Source organism: Aquarana catesbeiana, linkage group LG05, assembly GCF_042186555.1.
Source record: "Aquarana catesbeiana isolate 2022-GZ linkage group LG05, ASM4218655v1, whole genome shotgun sequence".
Lineage (NCBI taxonomy): Eukaryota > Metazoa > Chordata > Amphibia > Anura > Ranidae > Aquarana > Aquarana catesbeiana.
In genome coordinates, this window is record NC_133328.1 from 644405651 (window position 1) to 644418800 (window position 13150).

Below are 13150 nucleotides of genomic sequence, written 5' to 3' on the forward strand. Positions count from 1 at the left end.
GTCAGTGGGAAGAATAGAGCCCCATCATCAGTGGGGGGAATAGTGCCCCATCATTGGTGTCAGTGGGAGGAATAGTGCCCCATCATTGGTGTCAGTGGGAGGAATAGTGCCCCATCATTGGTGTCAGTGGGAGGAATAGTGCCCCATCATTGGTGTCAGTGGGAAGAATAGAGCCCCATCATCAGTGGGGGGAATAGTGCCCCATCATTGGTGTCAGTGGGAGGAATAGTGCCCCATCATTGGTGTCAGTGGGAGGAATAGTGCCCCATCATTGGTGTCAGTGGGAGGAATAGTGCCCCATCATTGGTGTCAGTGGGGTGAATAGTGCCCCATCATTGGTGTCAGTGGGAGGAATAGTGTCCCATCATTGGTGTCAGTGGGGTGAATAGTGCCCCATCATTGGTGTCAGTTTGAAGAATAGAGCCCCATCATTGGTGTCAGTGGGAAGAATAGAGCCCCATCATCAGTGGGGGGAATAGTGCCCCATCATTGGTGTCAGTGGGAAGAATAGAACCCCATCATCAGTGGGGGGAATAGTGCCCCATCATTGGTGTCAGTGGGAGGAATAGTGCCCCATCATTGGTGTCAGTAGGAGGAATAGTGTCCCATCATTGGTGTCAGTGGGAGGAATAGTGCCCCATCATTTGTATCAGTGGGAGGAATAGTGCCCCATCATTGGTGTCAGTGGGAGGAATAGTGCCCCATCATTGGTGTCAGTGGGAGGAATAGTGCCCCATCATTGGTATCAGTGGGAGGAATAGTACCCCATCATTGGTGTCAGTGGGAGGAATAGTGCCCCATCATTGTTGTCAGTAGGAGGAATAGTGACCCATAGTGAATGGGAAGGAGCGCTCGCTGCACGAGGCTCCCCACAGTCTATTATAGTGAATGGGTGTGTCCAGGTACAAAGGATTTGATTGGACCCTCAATGCAGTGTCACGTGTTGTGCTGCTGCTTTTCCTCGACTATTATGTGTGTCTCTTACTTGACTTTACATATCAACAGCTGAGAGATCAGAAAACCTATTGATTGTTTTTTTCTTCATTAATCTCCACTAGGGGGAGACAAACCGGATCATAGGATCGCACATCCTGAATAAGAACTCTTCCCGGTCCCATTGCATATTCACCATACATCTGGAGGTGAGTTCTTGTCACATACGTGATGTATGACGCGGAGTGCGCCTCCATACATGGAACAATTACTGGCTCCATCATTGAACGTCAGGATTCTGTGCAGGCCAGTCAAACTCCTCCACCCCAAACTCGCTCACCCATGTCTTTATGGACCTTGCTTTGTACACTGGTGGGCAGTCATGTTGGAACAGGAAGGGGCCGTCCCCAAACTGTTCCCACAAAGTTGGGAGCATGAAATTGTCCAAACTGTCTTGGTATGCTGACGCCTTAAGAGTTCCCTTCACTGGAACTAAGGAGCCAAGACCAACCCCTGAAAAACAACCCCCACACCATAATCCCCCCCCTCCCCCCACACCATAATCCCCCCTCCACCAAATGATTTGGACCAGTGCACAAAGCAAGGTCCATAAAGACATGGATGAACGAGTTTGGGGTGGAGGAACTTGACTGGCCTGCACAGAGTCCTGACCTCAACCCCATAGAACACCTTTGGAATGAATTAGAGCGGAGACTGTGAGCCAGGCCTTCTTGTCCAACATCAGTGCCTGACCTCACAAATGCTCTTCTGGAAGAATGGTCAAACATCCCCATAGACACCCTCCTAAACCTTGTGGACGGCCTTCCCAGAAGAGTTGAAGCTGTTATAGCTGCAAAGGGCGGAGCCAACTCAATATTGAACCCTACGGACTGAGACTGGGATGTCATTAAAGTTTGTGTGTGTGTAAAGGGCAGGTGTCCCAATACTTTTGGTAATATAGTGTATATCAGGAAAATACACACAGCATTTTGACCACCAGATGGAGCTGTCACTCATAGGAAATAAACATGTTAGGCAAATTACAAGGACTCTTCGTCATGACTGTGCAAAAGCTTTGCACACATTTATTTTTATTTATTTTTTTATAAACGGACCCCGTTGTGATTTCTGCACCATATTTTTCTCCAGTCTCATTCCAGGACATTATCCAATGCGAAGTACACGGTGTCAAAGATTAACCTGGTGGACCTGGCGGGTTCTGAGAGATTGGGGAAGACCGGGGTGAGTATGGGAATGTGTCTGCAGATGTGACCGAGTTACAGCAAAATAGAAGTTTGGGTTTTTCAAGGACGACCGTCCTGATCCCGCCCCCTATCTGCCACCATATACTAAGCTCGGGCTGTCATTGGCCCCCTATAGGGCCACCCTACGCAATGCCCATTAGAAGCATTTGTTTCCATTCACCTTTCCAGCTCGTGATTGGACGGTTCTTCCCTCTTCCTATAAAAATGTGACAGATTGATGGACTGTGTATGTGCTAATTCAGACACACCCAGTCCATTCAAGCCCCCCCTCGCATGCGCGCCCCTCTCTCCCCTGTTGCAGTAGCTCTGAGCTCAGTCATGCTGCAGTGGAGGGGATAGTGGACCTAGGGCCTGGGGACAAGGAGTGGGCAGGAGGGGCAGCTGCCCTGGGCACTGTGGAATTATGTGAGGTGGGGAGGGGGGTGCTACAAGGAGATTGGAGGGGATAGTGGACCCAGGGCCCGGGGACAAGGAGTGGGCAGGAGGGGCACGGCTGCCCTGGGCACTGTGGTATCATGTAAGGTGGGGAGGGGGGGGTGGCACAAGGAGATTGAAGGGGATAGTGGACAAAGGGCCGGGGACAAGGAGTGGGCAGGAGGGGCGGCTGCCCTGGGCACTGTAGAATTATGTGAGGTGGGGAGGGGGGTGTTACAAGGAGATTGGAGGGGATAGTGGACCCAGGACCGGGGACAAGGAGTGGGCAGGAGGGGCAGCTGCCCTGGGCACTGTAGAATTATGTGAGGTGGGGAGGGGGGTGCTACAAGGAGATTGGAGGGGATAGTGGACCCAGGACCGGGGACAAGGAGTGGGCAGGAGGGACACGGCTGCCCTGGGCACTGTGGTATCATGTGAGGTGGGGAGGGGGGAGGGGGGGTGGCACAAGGAGATTGGAGGGGATAGTGGACCCAGGGCCAGAGACAAGGAGTGGGCAGGAGGGGCGCTGCTGCCCTGGGGACTGTGGTATCATGTGAGGTGGGGAGGGGGGGTGGCACAAGGAGATTGGAGGGGATAGTGGACCCAGGGCCGGGGACAAGGAGTGGGCAGGAGGGGCGGCTGCCCTGGGCACTGTGGTGTCATGTGAGGTGGGGAGGGGGGAGGGGGGTGGCACAAGGAGATTGGAGGGGATAGTGGACCCAGGGCCAGAGACAAGGAGTGGGCAGGAGGGGCACGGCTGCCCTGGGCACTGTGGTATCATGTGAGGTGGGGAGGGGGGTTGGCACAAGGAGATTGGAGGGGATAGTGGACCCAGGGCTGGGGACAAGGGGTGGGCAGAAGAGGTGGCTGCCCTGGGCACTGTGGTATCATGTGAGGTGGGGAGGGGGGGGTTGGCACAAGGAGATTGGAGGGGATAGTGGACCCAGGGCTGGGGACAAGGGGTGGGCAGAAGAGGTGGCTGCCCTGGGCACTGTGGTATCATGTAGGGGGGGGGCACAAGGAGATTGGAGGAGATTTGTGTTGGAAAGGGGCATTCGGAGGGCAACAGGGGGTAAGTATTGTTCTATGAGGTGAGAATTTGGGGGCTACTAAGAGTGGTGATTTAGGGTGATTTGACTGCCCTGGGCACTGTGGTATCATGTGAGGGGGGAGGGGGGTGCCACAAGGAGATTGGAGAGGATTTGTATCAGAAGAGGGGATTTGGGGGGCAACAGGGGGTAAGTATTGTTCTTTGAGGTTGGAATTTGGGGGGGGGAGCTACTAAGAGTGGGGATTTAGGGTGATTTGTGTAGGGGGAGATAGAGGGGGGGGGATAGATTTGTGCTAGGAGGGGTATTTGGGGGGAATTTGTGCTGGGAGGGGGGGATATGAAGTCGGGGTGAGAAGATGTTACTAGATGTGTACTAGAATTTTTTTGTGGGGGAGGGGGAGCATTTGAGCTGGGGGCATTTTGGGGATGGGGGGTGGCAAAGATTTATGTGAGAGGGGGGATTTCACCAGGGGGGCGGATTTGTACTGGGAGGAGGGGGAATTTATGCTTAAGGGGTAAGTATGTAGATTAGTGTTTTTTGTGGGGGGGATTTTTTGCTGAAACATAATTCTCATAATTCTTGGGGGGGGAGGGGGGGTTGGCATGTTGGCCCTGGGCTCTAGATGACCTTGTCTCGGCTCTGAGTGGACCACACTTGTGCGGAGGTTTGAGAGCTCGGTCCTTTGATGGTAGAGGTGAGCAGTAACGGATGGGAGTGTCTTAGAAACGTCTTAGCAACACAGCAGGATATAGCCTACACCAGTGATGGAGAACCTTGGAACCCCAGATGTTTTGGAACTACATTTCCCATGATGCTCAACTACACTGAAGAATGCAAGAGCATCATGGGAAATGTAGTTCCAAAACATCTGGGATGCCGAGGCTCGCCATCACTGGCCTACACCTATAGCAGGGGCGTTATCCAACTTTGGTCAAAGCTGCACAGTTTGTTTTTATCCACAGACACCCTTGGGGTAGGCATGGGGCAGAGCTCAGCGGGCACATTTACTGACTAGCTATGGCTGACTATAGTTTGGATATTTGACTCATCCCCCCAGCAGGAAGATCTTTCACCAAAGTTCCCGTCTCTTCACACCCCGCTGTAACCATCCTTTGGGTGCCAACATCCACCCCAAAACTATAAAGAACAGTTTTGTATTCTGAGACAGGAAGGCGGGGGTGGGGGGTGGGGTCTCTTCGCTGTCAGAATACAATGACTTGGGGAGAATTCCCACATTAACACCGAATGTGTGGATGGAGGTATTGAGTCTGTTTTTTTTTTTTTTCGTTTAGCCTGTTGACTAAACCATGTATGGTTAGCTTGAGATAGGTACAGCACAATGAAAGCGAATGGATTGGGCTGTAAGTGACAGCAGTTGTTAATTTCGACAAAACATTTTTGTCAAAGTTTTCGCCAGCTGCATTTTTACAGACCTCCGAGTCCTAAGATGACCGTCCAGAGCGGCACTGGGCATTACAGGCCTCCCAACGAGAGTCCCACTCCCGGCGATGACCGTCCCGAGCAGAGAGCGCTGTGTGTACATTACAGGCCTCCTCAGACCACCGTCCAGAGCACTGTGCAGCATTACAGGCCTCCTCAGACAGACCACTGTCCAGAGCACCATGCAGCATTACAGGCCTCCTCAGACCACCATACAGAGCAATGTGTAGCATTACAGCCACCATCCAGAGCACTGTGCGCGGCGTTACAGGCCTCCTCAGACCACCACCCAGAGCACTGTGCAGCTTTACAGGCCTATTCAAACAGACCACTATCCAGGAACACTGTGCAGCATTACAGGCCTCCCCAGACAGACCACTGTTCAGAGCACTGTGCAGCCTACAGGCCTATTCAAACAGACCACTATCCAGGAGCACTGTGCAGCATTACAGGCCTCCTCAGACCACCGTCCAGAGCACTGTGCAGCATTACAGGCCTCCTCAGACAGACCACTGTCCAGAGCACCATGCAGCATTACAGGCCTCCTCAGACCACCATACAGAGCAATGTGTAGCATTACAGCCACCATCCAGAGCACTGTGCGTGGCATTACAGGCCTCCTCAGACCACCACCCAGAGCACTGTGCAGCTTTACAGGCCTATTCAAACAGACCACTATCCAGGAACACTGTGCAGCATTACAGGCCTCCCCAGACAGACCACTGTTCAGAGCACTGTGCAGCCTACAGGCCTATTCAAACAGACCACTATCCAGGAGCACTGTGCAGCATTACAGGCCTCCTCAGACCACCGTCCAGAGCACTGTGCAGCATTACAGGCCTCCTCAGACAGACCACTGTCCAGAGCAGTGCGCAGCATTACAGGCCTCCCCAGACAGACCACTGTTCAGAGCACTGTGCAGCATTACAGGCCTCCTCAGACCACCGTCCAGAGCACTGTGCAGCATTACAGGCCTTCTCAGACAGACCACTGTCCAGAGCACTGTGCAGCATTACAGGCCTATTCAAAGAGACCACTGTCCAGGAGCACTGTGCAGCATTACAGGCCTCCCCAGACAGACCACTGTTCAGAGCACTGTGCAGCCTACAGGCCTATTCAAACTGACCACTATCCAGGAGCACTGTGCAGCATTACAGGCCTCCTCAGAGCACCGTCCAGAGCACTGCAGCATTACAGGCCTCCTCAGACAGACCACTGTCCAGAGCAGTGCGCAGCATTACAGGCCTCCTCAGACCACTGTCCAGAGCACTGTGCAGCTTTACAGGCCTATTCAAACAGACCACTGTCCAGGAGCACTGTGCAGCATTACAGGCCTCCCCAGACAGACCACTGTTCAGAGCACTGTGCAGCATTACAGGCCTCCTCAGACCACCGTCCAGAGCACTGTGCAGCATTACAGGCCTTCTCAGACAGACCACTGTCCAGAGCACTGTGCAGCATTACAGGCCTATTCAAACAGACCACTGTCCAGGAGCACTGTGCAGCATTACAGGCCTCCCCAGACAGACCACTGTTCAGAGCACTGTGCAGCATTACAGGCCTCCTCAGACCACCGTCCAGAGCACTGTGCAGCATTACAGGCCTTCTCAGACAGACCACTGTCCAGAGCACTGTGCAGCATTACAGGCCTCCTCAGACCACTGTCCAGAGCACTGTGCAGCATTACAGGCCTCCTCAGACCACCGTCCAGAGCACTGTGCAGCATTACAGGCCTCCTCAGACAGACCACTGTCCAGAGCACTGTGCAGCAATACAGGCCTCCTCAGACAGACCACTGTCCAGAGCACTGTGCAGCATTACAGGCCTCCTCAGACCACTGTCCAGAGAACTGTGCAGCATTATAGGCCTCCTCAGACAGACCACTGTCCAGAGCAGTGCGCAGCATTACAGGCCTCCTCAGACCACTGTCCAGAGCACTGTGTAGCTTTACAGGCCTATTCAAACAGACCACTGTCCAGGAGCACTGTGCAGCATTACAGGCCTCCCCAGACAGACCACTGTTCAGAGCACTGTGCAGCATTACAGGCCTCCTCAGACCACCGTCCAGAGCACTGTGCAGCATTACAGGCCTTCTCAGACAGACCACTGTCCAGAGCACTGTGCAGCATTACAGGCCTATTCAAACAGACCACTGTCCAGGAGCACTGTGCAGCATTACAGGCCTCCCCAGACAGACCACTGTTCAGAGCACTGTGCAGCATTACAGGCCTCCTCAGACCACCGTCCAGAGCACTGCAGCATTACAGGCCTCCTCAGACAGACCACTGTCCAGAGCAGTGCGCAGCATTACAGGCCTCCTCAGACCACTGTCCAGAGCACTGTGCAGCTTTACAGGCCTATTCAAACAGACCACTGTCCAGGAGCACTGTGCAGCATTACAGGCCTCCCCAGACAGACCACTGTTCAGAGCACTGTGCAGCATTACAGGCCTCCTCAGACCACCGTCCAGAGCACTGTGCAGCATTACAGGCCTTCTCAGACAGACCACTGTCCAGAGCACTGTGCAGCATTACAGGCCTATTCAAACAGACCACTGTCCAGGAGCACTGTGCAGCATTACAGGCCTCCCCAGACAGACCACTGTTCAGAGCACTGTGCAGCATTACAGGCCTCCTCAGACCACCGTCCAGAGCACTGTGCAGCATTACAGGCCTTCTCAGACAGACCACTGTCCAGAGCACTGTGCAGCATTACAGGCCTCCTCAGACCACTGTCCAGAGCACTGTGCAGCATTACAGGCCTCCTCAGACCACCGTCCAGAGCACTGTGCAACATTACAGGCCTCCTCAGACAGACCACTGTCCAGAGCACTGTGCAGCAATACAGGCCTCCTCAGACAGACCACTGTCCAGAGCACTGTGCAGCATTACAGGCCTCCTCAGACCACTGTCCAGAGAAATGTGCAGCATTATAGGCCTCCTCAGACAGACCACTGTCCAGAGCAGTGCGCAGCATTACAGGCCTCCTTAGACCACTGTCCAGAGCACTGTGTAGCTTTACAGGCCTATTCAAACAGACCACTGTCCAGGAGCACTGTGCAGCATTACAGGCCTCCCCAGACAGACCACTGTTCAGAGCACTGTGCAGCATTACAGGCCTCCTCAGACCACCGTCCAGAGCACTGTGCAGCATTACAGGCCTTCTCAGACAGACCACTGTCCAGAGCACTGTGCAGCATTACAGGCCTATTCAAACAGACCACTGTCCAGGAGCACTGTGCAGCATTACAGGCCTCCCCAGACAGACCACTGTTCAGAGCACTGTGCAGCATTACAGGCCTCCTCAGACCACCGTCCAGAGCACTGTGCAGCATTACAGGCCTTCTCAGACAGACCACTGTCCAGAGCACTGTGCAGCATTACAGGCCTCCTCAGACCACTGTCCAGAGCACTGTGCAGCATTACAGGCCTCCTCAGACCACCGTCCAGAGCACTGTGCAGCATTACAGGCCTCCTCAGACAGACCACTGTGGACCACTGTCCAGAGCACTGTGCAGCAATACAGGCCTCCTCAGACCACCGTCCAGAGTGGCTAAATCTGTATCTGTGAGTTTGTTCAAGCCTTAATACCATAAATAATAACATTATATTAGATTTTTTTACTCCAGGATATATAATGAGTTTGGAAATTCTATAGCAATTCTTAAATAATGCATTAAAATTTACCTAAACACATTAGATTTTAGTTGACTAAAATTATTTTATTAGACTAAAATGTACTGGAGAGTTTAGTCTACTAAAATATGACTAAAACTACTGCAGATGACTAAAATGGGACTAAAACTAAAATAGCATTTTAGTCAAAAGACTATATCTAAAACTAAATCAAAATTTGATGCCAATATTAACACTGTTGTGAAGCCTCATTGTTGGCCGGTAGAGTATGCGCTCTGTGTGCTGTCCTAGAGCAGCATCCTCTGCTACCATGTACCCTCATGACCAAACCAAGTCAGTAGAAGGGGCAGCACCGCGTTTCAAGGGTGTTCCCTCTTTGTCAAGCCTGCCCCAGTTGGTAAGCAAAGGCTTTTAAGCTAAAGGATAATAAAGGACAGCTCTGTGCCGCAGTGACATCAGTGCCTGAAGGAGCTGCAATGTAGATTGACTTGTGAAGCTTTCCATAAATCTGTATTTCTTTTTTCCATCTCTCAGTCTGAAGGGCAGGTCCTGAAGGAAGCCACTTACATCAACAAGTCTCTGTCTTTCCTGGAACAAGCCATCATTGCGCTGGCTGACCGCCGTGACCATGTGCCGTTCAGGCAGAGCAAACTCACTCACGCCCTCAAGGACTCTCTAGGTGAGATATGATGTCACAAGGACTATGTTGTGCATACATGCATAGACAGATATACTCAATGGCACTGCCCAGATTTTGGGACCCAGCAGAGACCTTCCTCATATCTGTGCATGTGCACGAAGATGGCCCCTGTCCTTCAAAGGTGCTGGCATCTTCCCCTCCGTGCCATTCTTTAGCTGTCTTTATTGGCCTTTCATGTAAGGAGGTACTCTAATAGGGACTTTCATGTAAGGAGGACTCTAATGGGGAGGTAAGGAGGACTCTAATGGAGTGTCTCATATAAGGGGTGACTCTGATAGGGGCTCTCATGTAAGGGGGGGGGGCTGTTATGAGGGCTCTCATGTAAGGGAGGAGTCTGATGGGGGACTCCAGTGTAAGGGAACTAACATGATTGGTTGTTAGGATGTTGGTGGTTCTAGCAACCAATGACCGCACAGCTGGGGGAACCTTTGCTGAAGACTGGAGAGAGGGGTTGTGGATGTTGAGGAGAAACGGAGACTGTAGGCTGACCTGAAGACCTGTGTGAAAGGCCATTGACCCTACCTGCAGGCCAGATAAAATCTAATAGCTGGCCAGAATTGGCCTACTAGCCATACTTTTACTTACCCGAGGTGAGTATCCTGGAAGCACTGGGAGGGCTACCCAAAAAATCTTTATAAAAAAACAAAAAAGTCAAACTATGAGAGAGGAAGGTGGTAGGGGTGACATGACAGAAGCAGAAGGATGGGGAAGGTGAAGGTCCACTTTAAGTGCTGTGGGGAGGTAAAGGGTAATAGGTTCTCTGGATAGCAGGAAAGTAACCAAGCTATATCTTTCACATGTCCCCCAATGTCGGCTGGAGCACCTCAAAAATTGCTCTTTAGGGACTGATCCTATTCTAGGTCAGAGCTTACATGGTGACAGCCTCGTCATTGGATGATCTGAATTGTGGGAGGCTCCCTTATACCCAAAAGTTGTTTTCCCTTGGGGTTCCAGTGGGATAACAGGTTGGCAGGGTAAGTGCTGGCTTCTTACAATACAGTACCTGCTAACCAGCGAACCCTGAAGGAGTAGGGTTTAACATAAGACTGGTTTTCATGTAAGGGATACTTTAAGGTTTAGGATACCATGCGTCAAGAACTAACGTACTGAGTGGTGTGTGAGGGGTAACACTGGGGGATCGTAAACAAGATTTGTCAGAATATCTCCTGCAGAGCTGGGATGTTGTAACTGATTATTTTTTTTCCAAACAGGAGGAAACTGTAATACCGTGTTGGTGGCGAATGTGTACGCCGAGGCGGCTCAGATTGATGAGACTGTGAGTAATATCTGGTAGTCACACAGGTGGTAAGGCTTTGCCTATAGATAAATATGGACAAACCCAATGGCTAGGATACTGCAAACCATAATAGAGGATAACAAAGTCTTTATTGCACCTCTGATCTCATCTGATTAGAACTCCGTCACACACACTACAACCATGTGCAGTCCTAACCACCACACCTGTTTGCTCTTGTTGGACATCCCATTCCAAAACCATGACCATGGTCCCATTCCAAAACCATGACCATGGTCCCATTCCAAAACCATAACCATATGTATTTGCCCAATTCCAAAACCAGGGCCATTACTATAGAGTTGGTCTCCTTTGTGGCTATAACACCCCCCACCTTCTGGGAAGGCTTTCCATAAAATTTGTCTGTGGAAATTTGCACTGGTGAGGTCAGGTATAGATGTTGGATGAGAAAACTTGGATCTGAATGAGCATTCCAATTTATCCCAAAGGTGTTCAATAGGGTTGAGGTCAGGGCTCTGTGCACTCGAGTTCCCCCACACCAAACTGGTCAAACCATGTCTTTATAGAGTCTTTATAGAGCTGACTTTGTACACAGGGGCACAGTCATGGTGGAGAAGAAAAGGGTCTTCACCGGCTGTTACCATAAGGTTGAACTGTTGGGCATCCTATTCCAAAACCATGACCAATATTTTGGAGTTGCCCCCTTTGTGGCTATAACATCCTCCGCTCCTCTGGGAAGGCTTTCCTTAAGATTTTGGAGGTGTCTGTGGGAATTTGTGGTCGTTTGTGAGGTCAGGTACTGATGTTGGATGAGAAGACCTGATTCACACGTTGGACCCCATGTTGGGTGCCAAAAAACAGACTTGGATCACCATTGGTGTTCCAATTCATCCCAAAGGTGTTCAGTAAGGTTGAGGTCAGGGCTCTGTGCCGGACATTCGAGTTTCTCCACATCCAACTGGTCACACTATGTCATTATAGAGGTGTGCCACTCTTCTAGGAAGGCTCCACACAAAATTTTAAAGTGTGTCTGTGGGATTTTGTGCCCTTCAAGCCAAAAGAACATTAGTGAGGTCAGGAACTAATATTGGATGAGAAGAACTGGTTCACCATTGGCACTCCGATTCATCCCAAAAGTGTTCAGTAGGGTTGAGGTCAGGGCTCTGTGCAGGACACCTGAGTTCCCCCACACCAAACTGATCAAACCATGTTTATTGAGCTGGCTTTGTACATAGGAGCACAGTCATGGTGGAACAGAAAATGGTCTTCATCAAACTGTTACCAGAAGGTTGGAAGAGCAAAATTGTCTACAATTGTACATAATGTGTGTCCATGGAGATTGCATGGCTTGATGTTATTCTCATGATATTGGAATGTGATGCTCAACAAGTTCATACAGGTGTGATGGTCAGGTGTCTACAAACATCTGGCCATAAAGTGTGTTCAGCATTGAGTATTCAGCATGATTATTGCCAAGCAAGAACATCCTTTGCACTATGGACAGCAGTGCCATGTACCTGGCTAAAATTAATTTTTCTTCATGCCTCACAGAATGTAGTACCCGTGTCTTATCACCAAATATCAGAACCCAAAAAACTTCAAGGGAGCCTCCATTGTATACTGCCTTCCCATTGACAGTGTGACAATGTATAGATCAGGGTTTCTCAACCAGGGTTCCATGAAAGCCAAGAGTTCCTCCAGAGGTTGCTAGGGGTTCCTTGAGCAATAAGCAATTTCCGCCTCTCTGATAAGTTTCCATTGACACCATCAATCTTTTTAGAATTCTATAAGGAGGTAATTCTTCCCAGTGACCACAAGTGTAAGGAGCATTCTTCCCACTGACCATCACACTAATGTACAATGAGTTGTAGACACAGTGAATTTTTGCAGGGGTTCCCTGAGACCAGAAATGTATTTCAAAGGTTCCTCTGTGTTGAAAAGGTTGAGAGAGGTTGATATAGATTGTAAGCTCTTGTAGGCAGAGCTGGGTTAATTTCTTGCATGTTCTACTTGCTGCGCTGCTGTATATGTTGGAGCTACAGTATATAATAAACCACTTGCTGCCCGTAGGACACCATATGACATCCTAAGGTTTCAGTGGTTATACGGGGATAGTGCCTTTACCTGCAGGCATCATCCTGATATCAAAATTTTCAGCCAGCAATTCCCTTTATAGTAGAAGTGATTCAAGTGACTATAGAGCCACCTGATTACTTCTACAGGTATCAGAAAGAGGTGGGAACCTGTGACCGTACCCAACGGTGGCATCCCATGGACCGAACTGAGAGTGAGAGGAACTGATGTTGTTCTTCCTCCTCTGTGAGATCAGAAACCAGAAACAACGAGGATTTCCTCACTTCCTGTTTCGGCTTAATGTTTTACGAGCCGTTACCGTCTTGTTCAAGCTCCTGATCAAACTGATCTTGGTTTGATCAGATGCTTTGAAGGCTAGAAGA

At 50.6% G+C, this 13150-nt stretch overlaps 1 protein-coding gene across 2 annotated transcripts in view; it reads left to right on the forward strand.

Moving 5' to 3' along the window:
- The window catches only part of KIF9 (kinesin family member 9), a 64918-nt gene that overhangs the window by 29029 nt on the left and 22739 nt on the right, over window positions 1-13150 (forward strand). For both annotated transcript variants that reach the window (XM_073632920.1, XM_073632921.1), the window contains exons 6-9: window positions 1059-1142; window positions 2083-2175; window positions 9274-9418; window positions 10651-10715. In XM_073632920.1, the coding sequence (XP_073489021.1) occupies window positions 1059-1142; window positions 2083-2175; window positions 9274-9418; window positions 10651-10715 (387 nt within the window). The remainder of the gene's footprint in view (window positions 1-1058; window positions 1143-2082; window positions 2176-9273; window positions 9419-10650; window positions 10716-13150) is intronic.